Below are 11967 nucleotides of genomic sequence, written 5' to 3'. Positions count from 1 at the left end.
CAAAAGGAAGACGGCATTGTCATCCACGTTTCTGTCTCATCACGTGGTGCCTCTACTGGCTTCAAATAGCCGATCTAACTCACCCGGCAGCCAGATTTTCCACTGACACAGGCGGGGATCGGTGAGCCAAGTGCTATGAAGAGGTGGGCGGTCAGATAACATGAAATTTATCGAGCTGCATCTACCCGTTGAAGCAGGAAAACACAATATGCACACGGACAACGAGGAGCTGAGTGACTCTGTGAGTTTTTGATGACCTGTTGATTGTGGTTACTGTGTGTTATTGATCTTTTTTCTTTTTTTTTTCTTTTTAAGTCTGTGTGGCTACCTGCGCTTGTTGCGGGAAGCAGCTGAGAGTTTGTGTGCGCCTCAGTAGTTGATGTTTGCTGAAGAAGAGGTGACGTCCAGTATGTATTGAGTCCTGGAACAGCTGATGTGAGCGCGTCTGTAGGTGTAGGTGATGTTATATAACGCCGTCGAGTGTTTGTTGAGGGATTTTTCGCTCTGAAAAACCTGACGGAAAAACTTTAGATGAAAATTGAGATTTGACAGGGTTGCTGCTGCCTGGCTGTGTGGGCAAAATTAAAGGCTTTTGCGGAGAGAAGAACATTTGCATGGAAATGGTTTTTATTGAAAGATTTTTGACCCGGCTGGCTGTGAGTGGGAAGCAGAAGCTTTGTTTTAGAGGCAGTTTTTTGTGATTTTTTTGCCTGGTTGTTGTAGCAGCCTGTGTGCTTCCTCTTCTGGCTCCATCCCTCTCTCCTCCCCCTCTTTTGCCCTCACGCGGTAAGCCTCTTGACCTCTGGTTTTGCATCATATATTCACTTTTTTTTCCCTCCTCCTCCTCCTCCAGAGGTGCGTTCGGATACTGTTCCAGGACGGGGAGCGGAGCGCCGTGCGGACGTTGCAGTGGAGAGCCGGGGAGACCTGCCAGGCGCTGGCGCAGCTCTGTGCCTCCACGTTCGGAGTGTCCGACCCACAGCAATACACCCTGTACTGGCGCAGCGGAGGGGAGATGAGGGCCCTGCCGCCTCAGGCCCAGCCCCAGGACCTGGCCAGCCACAGCGAGGGGGGGCCCTCGCTCTCCTACCTGAGGACCGATCACGACTTCAGCAAGATGCGGCGGCTCACCAGAGGTGGCGCTGTGGACCTGAGCGAGTCGGTGTGTGAGGAGTGAGTGGGAGGCATGGAGGGGAAGAGGGAGGAGGAGATGGATGGTTGCTTTTTTTCTCTCTCTGTCTCTTTCTCCCTCTTTTATGTTGTTTTTCATCGTGGATCGAGACTCGTCGTGCAGAGAGACTCTAAATTTTTTCCTTGAAGGGACTGACGTGTGAGCTTTACCCACATGGGGGGGGACTATTGCCAAAAGTTGTACCCACTCGGTGTGGCTGCTAGTGTAAAGGAGTGTGCTGTTTGTGACTTGGAAAAAAAGTGTAATAAGTGGATTTAAACTGTATTTTGACAACCCAGAGTTACACCAAGAAATGATGACATCACTGAATTACGAGGAGGCTGAAACCCAAAGACAAATTCTGTGAGGCTACTGTTGCCTGGAAACAAAACCACTTCCTGTATGCAGACACACAAAGGCGAATTGTCCACGTGGTGATGTAACCCCTTCACGGTGTAGTTCTGGGCAAAAACGTTTGGATCATGTTTTTATCGGCTTCACTTCACATGTAAAGAAGGAACTGTTCAAATTTGGAGTTTGGGCCTTTTTTCTAAAGGTGGGAATTCGTAAAGCTAAAGTGATGGAAGCTGAATTGTGGGAAAACAGCCACTCACTTGTTTAAAAATAGTTTTCTGGTGGGCTTTAAATCCTTTTCCTGCATCAAAGTGGTTTTGGCTGTGAACTGAAAACGGGAGAATGTGGACTAATCCCATCATTGCTCCCAAAGTTTTAATTTTTTCTGAGGTAAATGCTTCAAAAGTCACACTTGATCTATGTTTTCATTTCCCCCTTTTGAGCTCTGTTGTTCTTCTTGACAAAACGGTCCTCAGACGCTTGAAAAAACAAAAAAAAGAGACTGGTTGAATGTAAAAGTCCATGTCACCAGCTTCTGGTGACTACTGCTGCAAGTCATCACGATCAACTGACTGTTCAGAACGCTGTCATTACCTAATATCAGATTGTGTATTTACAACAAAAATTAAAAATCCGCCTTTAATTGTTCAATTTGTTGAGTAGATATTAAACCTAAATGTGGATTTTCAACACATTTGGCGTTTTCTCGTTTGAGGGTTTCGACATTGATGCATGCTTTTTCATTCAATGTGAACGTTCTGCGGATGTGTGTGTGTGTGTGTATGCGTGTGTGAAAGCTCACACTTTCTTTTCAGTGTACAAATGTTGTATTCTGTCAGGTAACTCAGTATCGCAATAAAAATTGCAATATGTTTCCAGACTTGGTACATCAGTATTTAACAGGGGTGGGAATTTTACATTTACATAGTGTCTCATAGTAGTTTTTATATTTACCTGCTCTGATTCAAGATAAATACTAACACTATTGGTCTGTATTTATTTGGTTACTCTTTCCATTAAATAAGCAGAAGATAAGTGCTTAAAAAAGTAATTATGAGTCAGAGAGATGTTTACCAAAAAAACTACTGGAAATATGGTTCAGCTTTAGTTGGAACGTGTGTAATGCTGCTAAGAAAATGTAGGAATATGTGGTGGGCCAAATCCTTTATGACTTAAAATCAAATCATGGAAAAAAATAATCAATTAAGTCAAATTTTATCGTTACATTTTGCCAAAACCCCAAAATTTTCATCATTGTATTTATTTTTAAAATCAGTGGAGTTACTTTTTATTCAGGCTATTGCAGTCTTTTCTATTTTGAGTTTGTCTAATTTCATAAATCCAATAGGTTAAACTTTTTTTAAACTTTCTTAGTTAGATAAAAATTTTACAGAGATTTTTTTAAATTAAGTTATGCTAGTATAAAGTAAGCAACTCTTTTTCTAAATGGTGGTGGTTTACAGTGGTTGCAATTACATATTTCAGCCACTAGATGGCAGCAAATAACACCTGAAATATGCATTATTTTATTGTTTTAAATGGATGGATGGATGGATGGATGGATGGATGTCCCCTTTTTACTCTTTTTTGTTAAAAAAATACTTTAATCTAAGTCCTACTGATTTAAACTCAAATTGGAATTAATACATTTCATACTTTGATAACTTTATTAATTTTATCATGTAAAATGTGTTAAAAAATTATTTATATGCTAATTTAAGAACTTTCAGAATTAATTAAAAAAAACAACAACAACAAGATTAAATTATTAGTCTTTATTGTAGATATTCTATAAGCCTTGACTCGTTTCCAGGAATGAAAACGAAAAATGACAAAGCTAAAATGAGCTGGAGAGCAAAAACTTTGTAACATGTTGTTCTATGATTTGTAATGCTTTAATCTTGATTCATCTGATCCCCCCTCCCAGCTTCTGCAGCACCCCCAGGCCTTTCTCCAGGTATTCTTGTCTGCTCAGCCAGAAAGAGTCCTTGTCTTTCATTATGTTGGCCAGCACGGCGCCGCCAAGAAACACCATGTGCTTACGCCGGGGCGGGTCCTCAATGCGGATCTTAAACCTCTGCAAAAATTAAACACAAAATATGCGTCGTTTTACACACGTGCATCCATCTTGTTCTTTTACTCAAAAAAATAGCATTCAAAATGACCTCTCCAGAAGGTATTTTGAAATCCTTATCTAGTTTTTAATCTAGAAGACTCTGTCATCATTTAAATGAACCGTCTGTGCTCTTACAGATAGTTTGGCAGTGTCTCCATTAAGCACTCTCTCCAAGTAGAGCTGCTTGATTTCTCGTTCCAGCCTGGACGGAAGGCCGGGGTACATGGTGGTCCCTCCAGACAGAACAATGTGCTTGTAGAATTCGGCCCTGCACAGACAGACATAATGAAGACATCATTTACTGTAGCATCAAATTGCGTGTGGGTGTGTGTGCGTGGTCGCTTTGCTTCATCTAGACCTCTGACACAGAAAGCAACAAAATACAAAACTCTGATTATGAGGGACTTTCTGACACGTCTCTTGCAGGATCTTCATTTCCTGGAATCCAGTAGAAACAATTATCCTGGTTAAAAACTTCAAGTCTGTTCCTCAAATCACCACTAGGGGAGCTCCTGTTCAAGAAAGTCCTTCCCCTTTCATTCCAATCAAATCTGTCATATTTTGCTTTGCATGTTTACTCTTTTTCCCCTGTTTGTCACCTTGGCGATATGATAAAGCATTTCCTCATTTAGATTGAAATTGTTTTAAATAGAAGTGTAACCTTTTGACTGACATCACAATTAAATCTCTCGCTCTAGAATGATCTTGATGAGCTGTTCCAGCAACACATTTTTCAGAGAATTATCCAGGAGTATCCTATGGATTAATTAAATCCAGTGTGTGATATCACATGACCCACTATCCACACATATTAAAAAGGTGCAAACTGCAAGAAAATTGACTGAAAATTCAGATTTTCTGTCAATTCGGTAAAAAAAAAAATTGATGTGAGCTTATTTACATTTACACTATATTTATGCATCCTAAATTTTTCCTTTTCGTTTTTTGTTTAGTCGCAAAATAGTTTGTAGAACAACCCCAATTTGTGTCACATTTTCAGACTAAATCCAAACTAAAGGCCGTGTCACACTGCCACTGCTTAGGATATTGGCTCATAGGTGAATATGCCTGAAAAAAGTGAAAAAGTGGTGATATTTTTCACAGATGTCTCTCAAATAAACCACATTAAAACCATGGAAATAGTATGAATAAATCACCCAATGAACTGTAAACCTGCGCTTCATCAACTAGATTTAACTAAATAAACCTGAACTTGTCTAGTTTTCAGCATTACAAAGGAGATCCCGAGACTGAAGTGAGGAAATTCAGAAGTCCCAAGAATATTGAAGGCATTCTGGAAACCCCTTAAGAAGTTCTTTGGCAACTTGTTGCCAGCAGTCAGTGCTCAGTGACTGAAAGGCTCTCAGGGCAGTGAGGAGACTCGAACCTGAGGTCGATGTCTGCAGCCTGGATGGTGTTGAAAACCGTCTCAGCCACTCCTGCTCCTTCCACGTTGATGAGGTGAGGCTGGAAAAGAGCTTCAGGGGCTCCAAATCGCTCTCCTCCGACGTTCACCTGCCGACCGTCAGGAAGCTGGAACAAAGATGAGGAACATTGAACTACTAAATGTTAGAAAGTCTCACTCTGATCATCTTTTGATTAATTTCAAAAGCATTAATTATGATTTTGACGTTTTTAACCCAAACCTGTGTTGTTTTCAAGGGCGTAGTTTCTGCAGGAGTTCATTAGAAATTCCACTCTGAATTATAGGACGGGAGTAAGCCTGGACTCATTTCCCATCATCCCTTCGTTTACACTTTCTCCCACTGGCTTACAGCCCCTCTCGACACCAACCTAACATTACAGTGCAACTAAAATGGCAGCAACATTGGAACTATCCAGCTGTACAGTTTGGAGCCAGCCCAGACGAGGAAAACGAAGACAATCGTGGATCGATTTGTCTACAAATGGATGCATCAGAATGGAGCGAAGGAGGGACCTTATGTCCTGCCATATGTACAGTATCTACCAGCATTTTCAATGGCATTTGTTTTTGTCAACAATTTGAACAAATTAACACTCAGAAATGCAATTTTGAGCCTAAATTTGTTTCTATATGTGGTCCATCATAAAAAAAAAATGCCACAAGAACCCATTATAAACACAATTTTCTTTAGAGTTGGTCTTTAATTATCACTTAACTGAACTGTATCAAGTTTTTTGAGAAAAAATTTCAAACTAACAGTAATTGACCTTCCTTTTTACACAATATTTGTCTAAACCTGACTTGGATCCAATTGAGATTTTGTTTCATGACCTTATCAAGGAAGTTCCAGCTGGAAACCCCTCCAGAGTGGCAATTGACACAATTATTCTACAACCATTTACTCATTGATATCCCCAGAAAGTATAAACTGGTGATGTGGTTTAGGGTTGTGTAGCAAATGTAGATATAAATTACTTTAATAGGCTACTATTTGTTAATAAATCACACCATCATCACTAAAGCTGCATGTTGGGTTACCTTCCTCTACTACTGGTTATTTAAGCGGCACAAACACTTTTTCACCTCATTGTTTATGCGCAATACTTGTCCTTTGACGTACAGTGAAGGACTCCATCAGGAAGGTGGTTTCTGTAGCCAGCTTCTGCTCTTGTTCAATGTTGTATCCCACATAGCAGAGCTTCTCCTTCATCATCCTCACAGTCTCAAAGTCGGCCGAGTGATTGAAGGCGTAGCCACGGAGAAGCAGCAGCTGAGAAGTCATTTGTTCAAAAGACAAATCTGTAAAAACTGGGGACCTTTACAGCTATAGTTTGCACTCCCCATTTTTTCATCAGCTCACCTTGATGAGATAGCGTGTGATGTCACGTCCTGCGATGTCCAGCCTGCGGGTCAGGTGGGGTAAGGAGAAGCCCTCGTACACCGGACAGATGTGAGTGACACCGTCTCCCGAATCGATGACCACACCGGTAAGCAAACCTGTGGGAATCCAGATGATTTATAAGATCTGAAATAAGATATTTAAACAAAAAAAAAACATTTTAAGCTGATGGATGAGTGATGGAGGTTCCTCACCTTGAGCGTACAGAGTGAGCACAGCCTGTATGGCCACATAGATGCCGTGGAACTGGTACGTCTCAAACATGACCTCTGCAATTTTTTCCCGGTTTTTGGTGGGGTTCATGGGCGGCTCAGTCAGCAGGATCTTTGAATAGAAAAGCATACCTCTGATATGGACTTCATCCACCACAAGAACATCCATAGTAGTGGCCAATGCTCCTCTACTTCTGTTTTCGACGTGCCAGTATTTTCTAGTATGTACCCTCACTGGCCAGTTTACTAGTTCCGGGTTCGACCCCCTTTTACCTTCAGAACTTCAGAACCTTCAGAACAAGGTACCGGAAACATTCCTCAGAGATATACCAAAGGTATATCACCACATCCAAAAGGTGATCTATTAAGATCTGGTGACTGTGGAGGCCATTTGAGTCCAGTGAACTCATTATGTTCTAGAAACCAGCCTGAGATGACTCCAGCTTTATGACACGGCGCCTTAGAAGATGGTACACTGTGGTCATAAAGGGATGGACATGGTCAGCAACAATACCTTGGATTCTGATGGGTTGATGTTTAGACGGTCCGGGCCAAAGGTGTGATCCCACAGGTGCAGCATGTCCTCCCAGCAACGCACCATCCCGTTGTCCATGGGATAAGACACCTCCAGCATGGAGCGACACTCACTGGCCTCGTCTCCCACCATCAGGTCCTGGTGGAGGATATGAGTTCAGATTGTGTAAGATTAGGAGCAAAGACTGTGTGCACTGACCCATTGGATCATAAGCAGTAAATGAAACCTGAGGTGAGAAGGGAAAATTAACCCTTGAAAGCCAAAATATTGACAGTAAATTAACATATTTTGGTTTTTAAACACTTCGATGAAAAACACACAAAAGATTGTCAGGTGGAGCATGTGCAAGACTGGAATCTGTGATTGATGATGTTGTAGATGTATGTTTTTACATGCTATGACATATATGTTTTCGTCTAATATTAATAAAAAATGTCTTCACCACACTCTTTGTTATGTTTTTCACAAAAGAAGTCCCTATTTAAGTCAATTAAAAACAACCATAAAGTCACTTGACTTCATACTAGTGACGTGTTAAAATACCAGCGTGTTATTGAGGAGGCATATCCCTCCTGCGGCTTTCAATTTTGTGCCAGACTGTCTACACCTGCTCTTCAAAACACCTCAACAAAATCCTGCCAGGATTAAAGGGCTAACCGCTCAGAAGGTTAGGGGTGGTGTCAGGCTACATGAGTGTGTGACCTTTGTGTGCAGAGCCTGACAGGTGTGAGATTCTAAGAAACTTTAAGACTTATGAGCTGCGACGCAAGCAAAGCGGCGGCGGGCTGAGGGGGGGTGTCAGGGAGTTAATGAGCTGTTCAGATCCAACGCACTTTGGCGACGTCTTAATTCAGCTTTGAAAACAATACAACCACACAGAAAGATTCATTTATGCAAGGAAGAAGTGACGATTTGATTTGATTCATGAATCAAGCTCAATGATTCACGTTTTTACAGTTCCTTTATGTTTGTCTTTTTCTGGATGCATGAAATTTTTAATTATCAGTATTAAATCACAATCACCACCGTTGAAAAAGTCACTATAGCTGAAAGCTATAGTGTTGAAAGATTAAAACAAATTTGTTCTGTTTTTTAGGAACTTATGTCAGTATCAGGAGCTTTACTTTGAAAACAGGAAGCGTCAGCAACACTTTATTTTGAAAATGTGTTTACTTCCGGTGTTAGTAGCTAGTTGTAGATAGCTGCGTTATTTTGCGTTTTTTTTTTTTTTTAGCTCATAGCTTCAAATACAACATTATTCTGCAATTTAGAGAGTTAAATACATTTAAGTAAATTTAATTTTTATCCTGAAGATAGAAAATAAAAACACTGCAAAAACAAAAGGATGCACTAGTATGTTTGGCTGCTAAGATGAGGCAGAAAATATCAAGAAAACACAATTTTATCTTCAATTAACACTACTCATTTTGAACACATGTTGCACAAACTCAAAAAAATATAAGGATCAAAATGTACTATTATTGGTTGCTATCGCTACTGATTGTTTGCACTCAGAAACTAAAGTGAATGGCACTAATCCAGTTTAAGAACCCTGTAATTACTCTACTACCTTTTTTTTTTACAGAAATAAAAAAAATGACATTTTTAAGTCATAAATAACAGCTAAATTTAAATGTTGATAATCTTTTATTCTTTTTTTTAAGAGTTTTTGTATGAGAATGCCATTTTTAGCTTAAATCAAAATACTTGTAATGCTTTCTAGGACAAAGACTGTCCGAATTCCACACTATGTAGTGCACTATGTAGTGTGTTTGCCATTTTCCATGCTGATCAAATCTACAATTCCAAAATCAAGTGCACCAGAAATCTTTGCAAAAAACTAGCGTGCAAAAGCGAATATAGACCACAATCCATTGCGGTTAAACAATTTTAGAAAAAAAAGTTAAAAAAAAGAACAAAAACTGCCTGTTAACAACTCTCACCTTGATCTCAATGTCTCCCACTTTTGTATTTGACCGTATGATGGGTCGGCCCACCAAGGCGGGGAAGATGTGCTCGGGGAAGTTGGCCCCAGCGAAGCCACATTTGACAAACTGTAAAAAGGAAGTAAAAAAGTGAGAAACGCTTCTCTATTTTATATTTAACACAAAACCTAGAATTAAAACAGCCATGAACAGAAAAGGATCTCTCTGGATTAACCCTTAAACACCAGAGCTCCAGTGTTAATGCTTGAAAAGTTAAAGATTTTGAGTTTAAGCAACTGAAATTTACATTTTTAGACTTCAAAATCTATTTTATTTTTAACTGGATGCAAGATTATAATTGCTTTCTGCCCAGACTGCTTCTGCCTGTGATGACTGCACCTCACTGTCTCAACATGTCAGGGTGGTCACACTCACATTCCTTAGCCTGAAGGAGTCAATACATTCCTGACTTAGAAAATATTAACTACAAATTCATTTAATATAGAAATTAAACCCTATAGTTTGCTATGAAGTTCAGAAACAGAATCTGCTTTTGTGGGGTTTTTTTCTTGTTTGGTTTTGAACTTTAAAGGGTAACTTCCGACTTTTGAGCACCTCTTGATGTTTCTTCCTGTTTTTCGTCCAATGCGTGCTCTGCGAGAGGCATCACAACCATTTATGGCTGTGTGTCAAAGCAAGTGTGGCAAGTCCAGACACATGTGAAAACAATCGAATCTCTCACACTCTTGACTCCTTCAGAAATCCAGCACAAAAATAGCAAAAAGCGGGAAAATAAATTAAATTTTTGCAACATTTTTGCAACATTTTAACTGATATGCAGATCATATAAAAGTTGCTTTTCAAAATAAAGGAAGTGAAGCAAAAACTAATCATCAGACTTACCCCCGTCCCATTGTCGCAGACCACCACTCTCCTGCCCTGACTGTCCATTTCAAAAAGCTCCAAATGTTTGTCTGACTAAGAGGCAAATATTTTTGGATCAACACACATCACTTCAGGAGAGATCACAGCATGACAGGTAACGCAAAGGTTGCCCTCCACTTTGAGCAAGGGAGGGACCGCTGCGTTTGAGTACACCCATTTTTTTGTGGGGAGGGAAGAGGAAACAGCACTCCTGCTTGAAACCTTTTTTTTTTCCCTCTCGCTGAGAATTAACTGAAAAAAGAAATCTGTATTCTCAATGGTAATTTTTAATCTGTTTTATATATCATATGGTTTCAAATACTTCCTGCAGAGTTTCCTTTGGCCTTTGCAAAGTTTTCAGTGACTTTTGCTGACTTTTCTTTGACTTTGACAACTTTAACTTCCTCTCATCTCTGAGATCATATACATAAATACATAAAAAGCACAATATATATATTGTGTCTGTTTGTATATAATTCCAGTATTGGCTGTTTGCTTACAAATGTGACCATAAGAACACCCTTAAACATCTCTATTTTTTTTATTTAGTTTTTATTTAGGTTATTGTGACACACAAAGTGTATATTTGTATAAACCCCTTTTGTATTTTATGCTAAACTTTATTTATATTAATTATGTTTTCTATAGGGCACACAAGATAGTTAAAAGACGGGTGTTTAAAGAAATTAGAAGATTGTAACGGAGAGGGGGTAACATTATAAAATAACCAGGTGTACCGGTAAATAGTAATCTGAAATGGGCGGGGCCTGTCTACACACTCAGTAGTTACAAAACATACCTGTTGGCTAAAATAGTCTTCACATATAAACTAGTCAAAATGTACACATTAAAACTGTAGTTCTTTGACTTTATTAGTTTCTTTGACATTTGCAGAGTTTTCTTTGACTTTGACAACTTCATCCTCCTTCCCTCACATTTACATCCCTATATATAATAATTGCATTATTGGCTGTTTGCTTACAAATGTGACCATAAAAAACATCCTTGAACATCTGTTTATGAAATCATTCCCCCTCTTCCTGTTTTGATCACTCCTCTGCATAAATACAATTTCAACTTTAGTTGAAACAAAAAAATGAGTGCCACCTGTGGGGGAAAAAAGTTATTACAGGTGTCAACATTGCCTATTTACCAGCAGCCTATAAAAAATACCACTTAAGGAAGGTTAACTACTGCATTTTTTGGCCAAATGTAAAAAAAAAATATCATTATCCTCAGCTTTTTTGCACTTAGATTGATCTATAGAAGCCTACAAACTTCTCTGTAACAAGGTGAAATTAACCAATATAATCTTTGATATGGATTATGATCATAATCTGGCCAAGAGAGCAAAAACAGTACTAAGAAAAAATTTGACATTTTTTGGTGCTTATAGACTTCCTTTTTTCATGACAAAATTAGTCAAGACAGCTGCAACAATTTTTTTACAATTTGAAAATAGACAAATCTTTGGTTTTTGATGCTTTTTGATTCTTCACAATGATCCTAAAAAACATATAAAAACACAAACACACATGCTGCCATTCATCAGTTTTGAAAAGTGTTCTTAAAGATGTTTTACATTTAATGGAACTTTTTTGGGTGAATTAATTTTAACTCATTCTGGTTTACGTTTGTATACTATTTTTACCATATGCACTGCTCATAAGAAAAACAGGAACGCTACGAAAACACACTTTGTTGGATGATGGTGCAGGCAGCAGAACGTTCTCCACGGCGTCTCCAGATTCTGTCACATGTGCGTTTGTGAACCTGCTATCATCTGAGAAGAGCACAGGCCTCAAGTAGTGAATTTGGCAAACCTGGTGTTCTCTGGAAATTGCCAAACATCTTACACAGTGTTGGATTCTGAAGTCCAACTCCCACCTTTGTTTGTATAAGTGT

At 39.2% G+C, this 11967-nt stretch overlaps 2 protein-coding genes across 3 annotated transcripts in view; one reads left to right on the top strand and one right to left on the bottom strand.

The window, feature by feature from the left end:
• Positions 1 to 2405, top strand: part of si:ch211-168d1.3 (ras and Rab interactor 2) — a 40180-nt gene extending 37775 nt beyond the window's left edge. For both annotated transcript variants that reach the window (XM_036216722.1, XM_024288648.2), the window contains exon 12: positions 854 to 2405. In XM_036216722.1, the coding sequence (XP_036072615.1) occupies positions 854 to 1177 (324 nt within the window). In that variant the 3' untranslated portion in view covers positions 1178 to 2405. The remainder of the gene's footprint in view (positions 1 to 853) is intronic.
• An 880-nt stretch (positions 2406 to 3285) lies between these two features.
• zgc:101810 (uncharacterized protein LOC493612 homolog) lies at positions 3286 to 10222 on the bottom strand. Its single transcript, XM_024288319.2, has 9 exons — positions 10042 to 10222; positions 9157 to 9267; positions 7193 to 7351; positions 6661 to 6790; positions 6428 to 6564; positions 6188 to 6337; positions 5029 to 5174; positions 3777 to 3909; positions 3286 to 3602 (listed from the first exon to the last, which is right to left on the bottom strand). The coding sequence occupies exons 1-9, from the start codon at positions 10087 to 10089 to the stop codon at positions 3432 to 3434; spliced, it is 1185 nt and encodes a 394-aa protein (XP_024144087.1). The 5' UTR covers positions 10090 to 10222; the 3' UTR covers positions 3286 to 3431.
• Positions 10223 to 11967: the final 1745 nt, after the last annotated feature.

This window comes from Oryzias melastigma, linkage group LG18 (assembly GCF_002922805.2).
Source record: "Oryzias melastigma strain HK-1 linkage group LG18, ASM292280v2, whole genome shotgun sequence".
Taxonomy (NCBI): Eukaryota; Metazoa; Chordata; class Actinopteri; order Beloniformes; family Adrianichthyidae; genus Oryzias; species Oryzias melastigma.
The sequence above is the reverse complement of the archived record's forward strand: the minus strand, read 5'-3'. Positions and strand labels throughout refer to the sequence as shown.

What these genes read in the sequence shown, in the direction of transcription:
- zgc:101810 (XM_024288319.2), bottom strand. Translation starts at nt 10,089, where the DNA reads ATGGACAGTCAGGGCAGGAGAGTGGTGGTCTGCGACAATGGGACGGGG. An exon ending in GCTCACTCTGTACGCTCAAG is followed by an intron (nt 6,565 to 6,660) that starts GTGAGGAACCTC and finishes GGATTCCCACAG; the next exon opens with GTTTGCTTACCGGTGTGGTC. An exon ending in GAGACACTGCCAAACTATCT is followed by an intron (nt 3,603 to 3,776) that starts GTAAGAGCACAG and finishes TAATTTTTGCAG; the next exon opens with AGGTTTAAGATCCGCATTGA.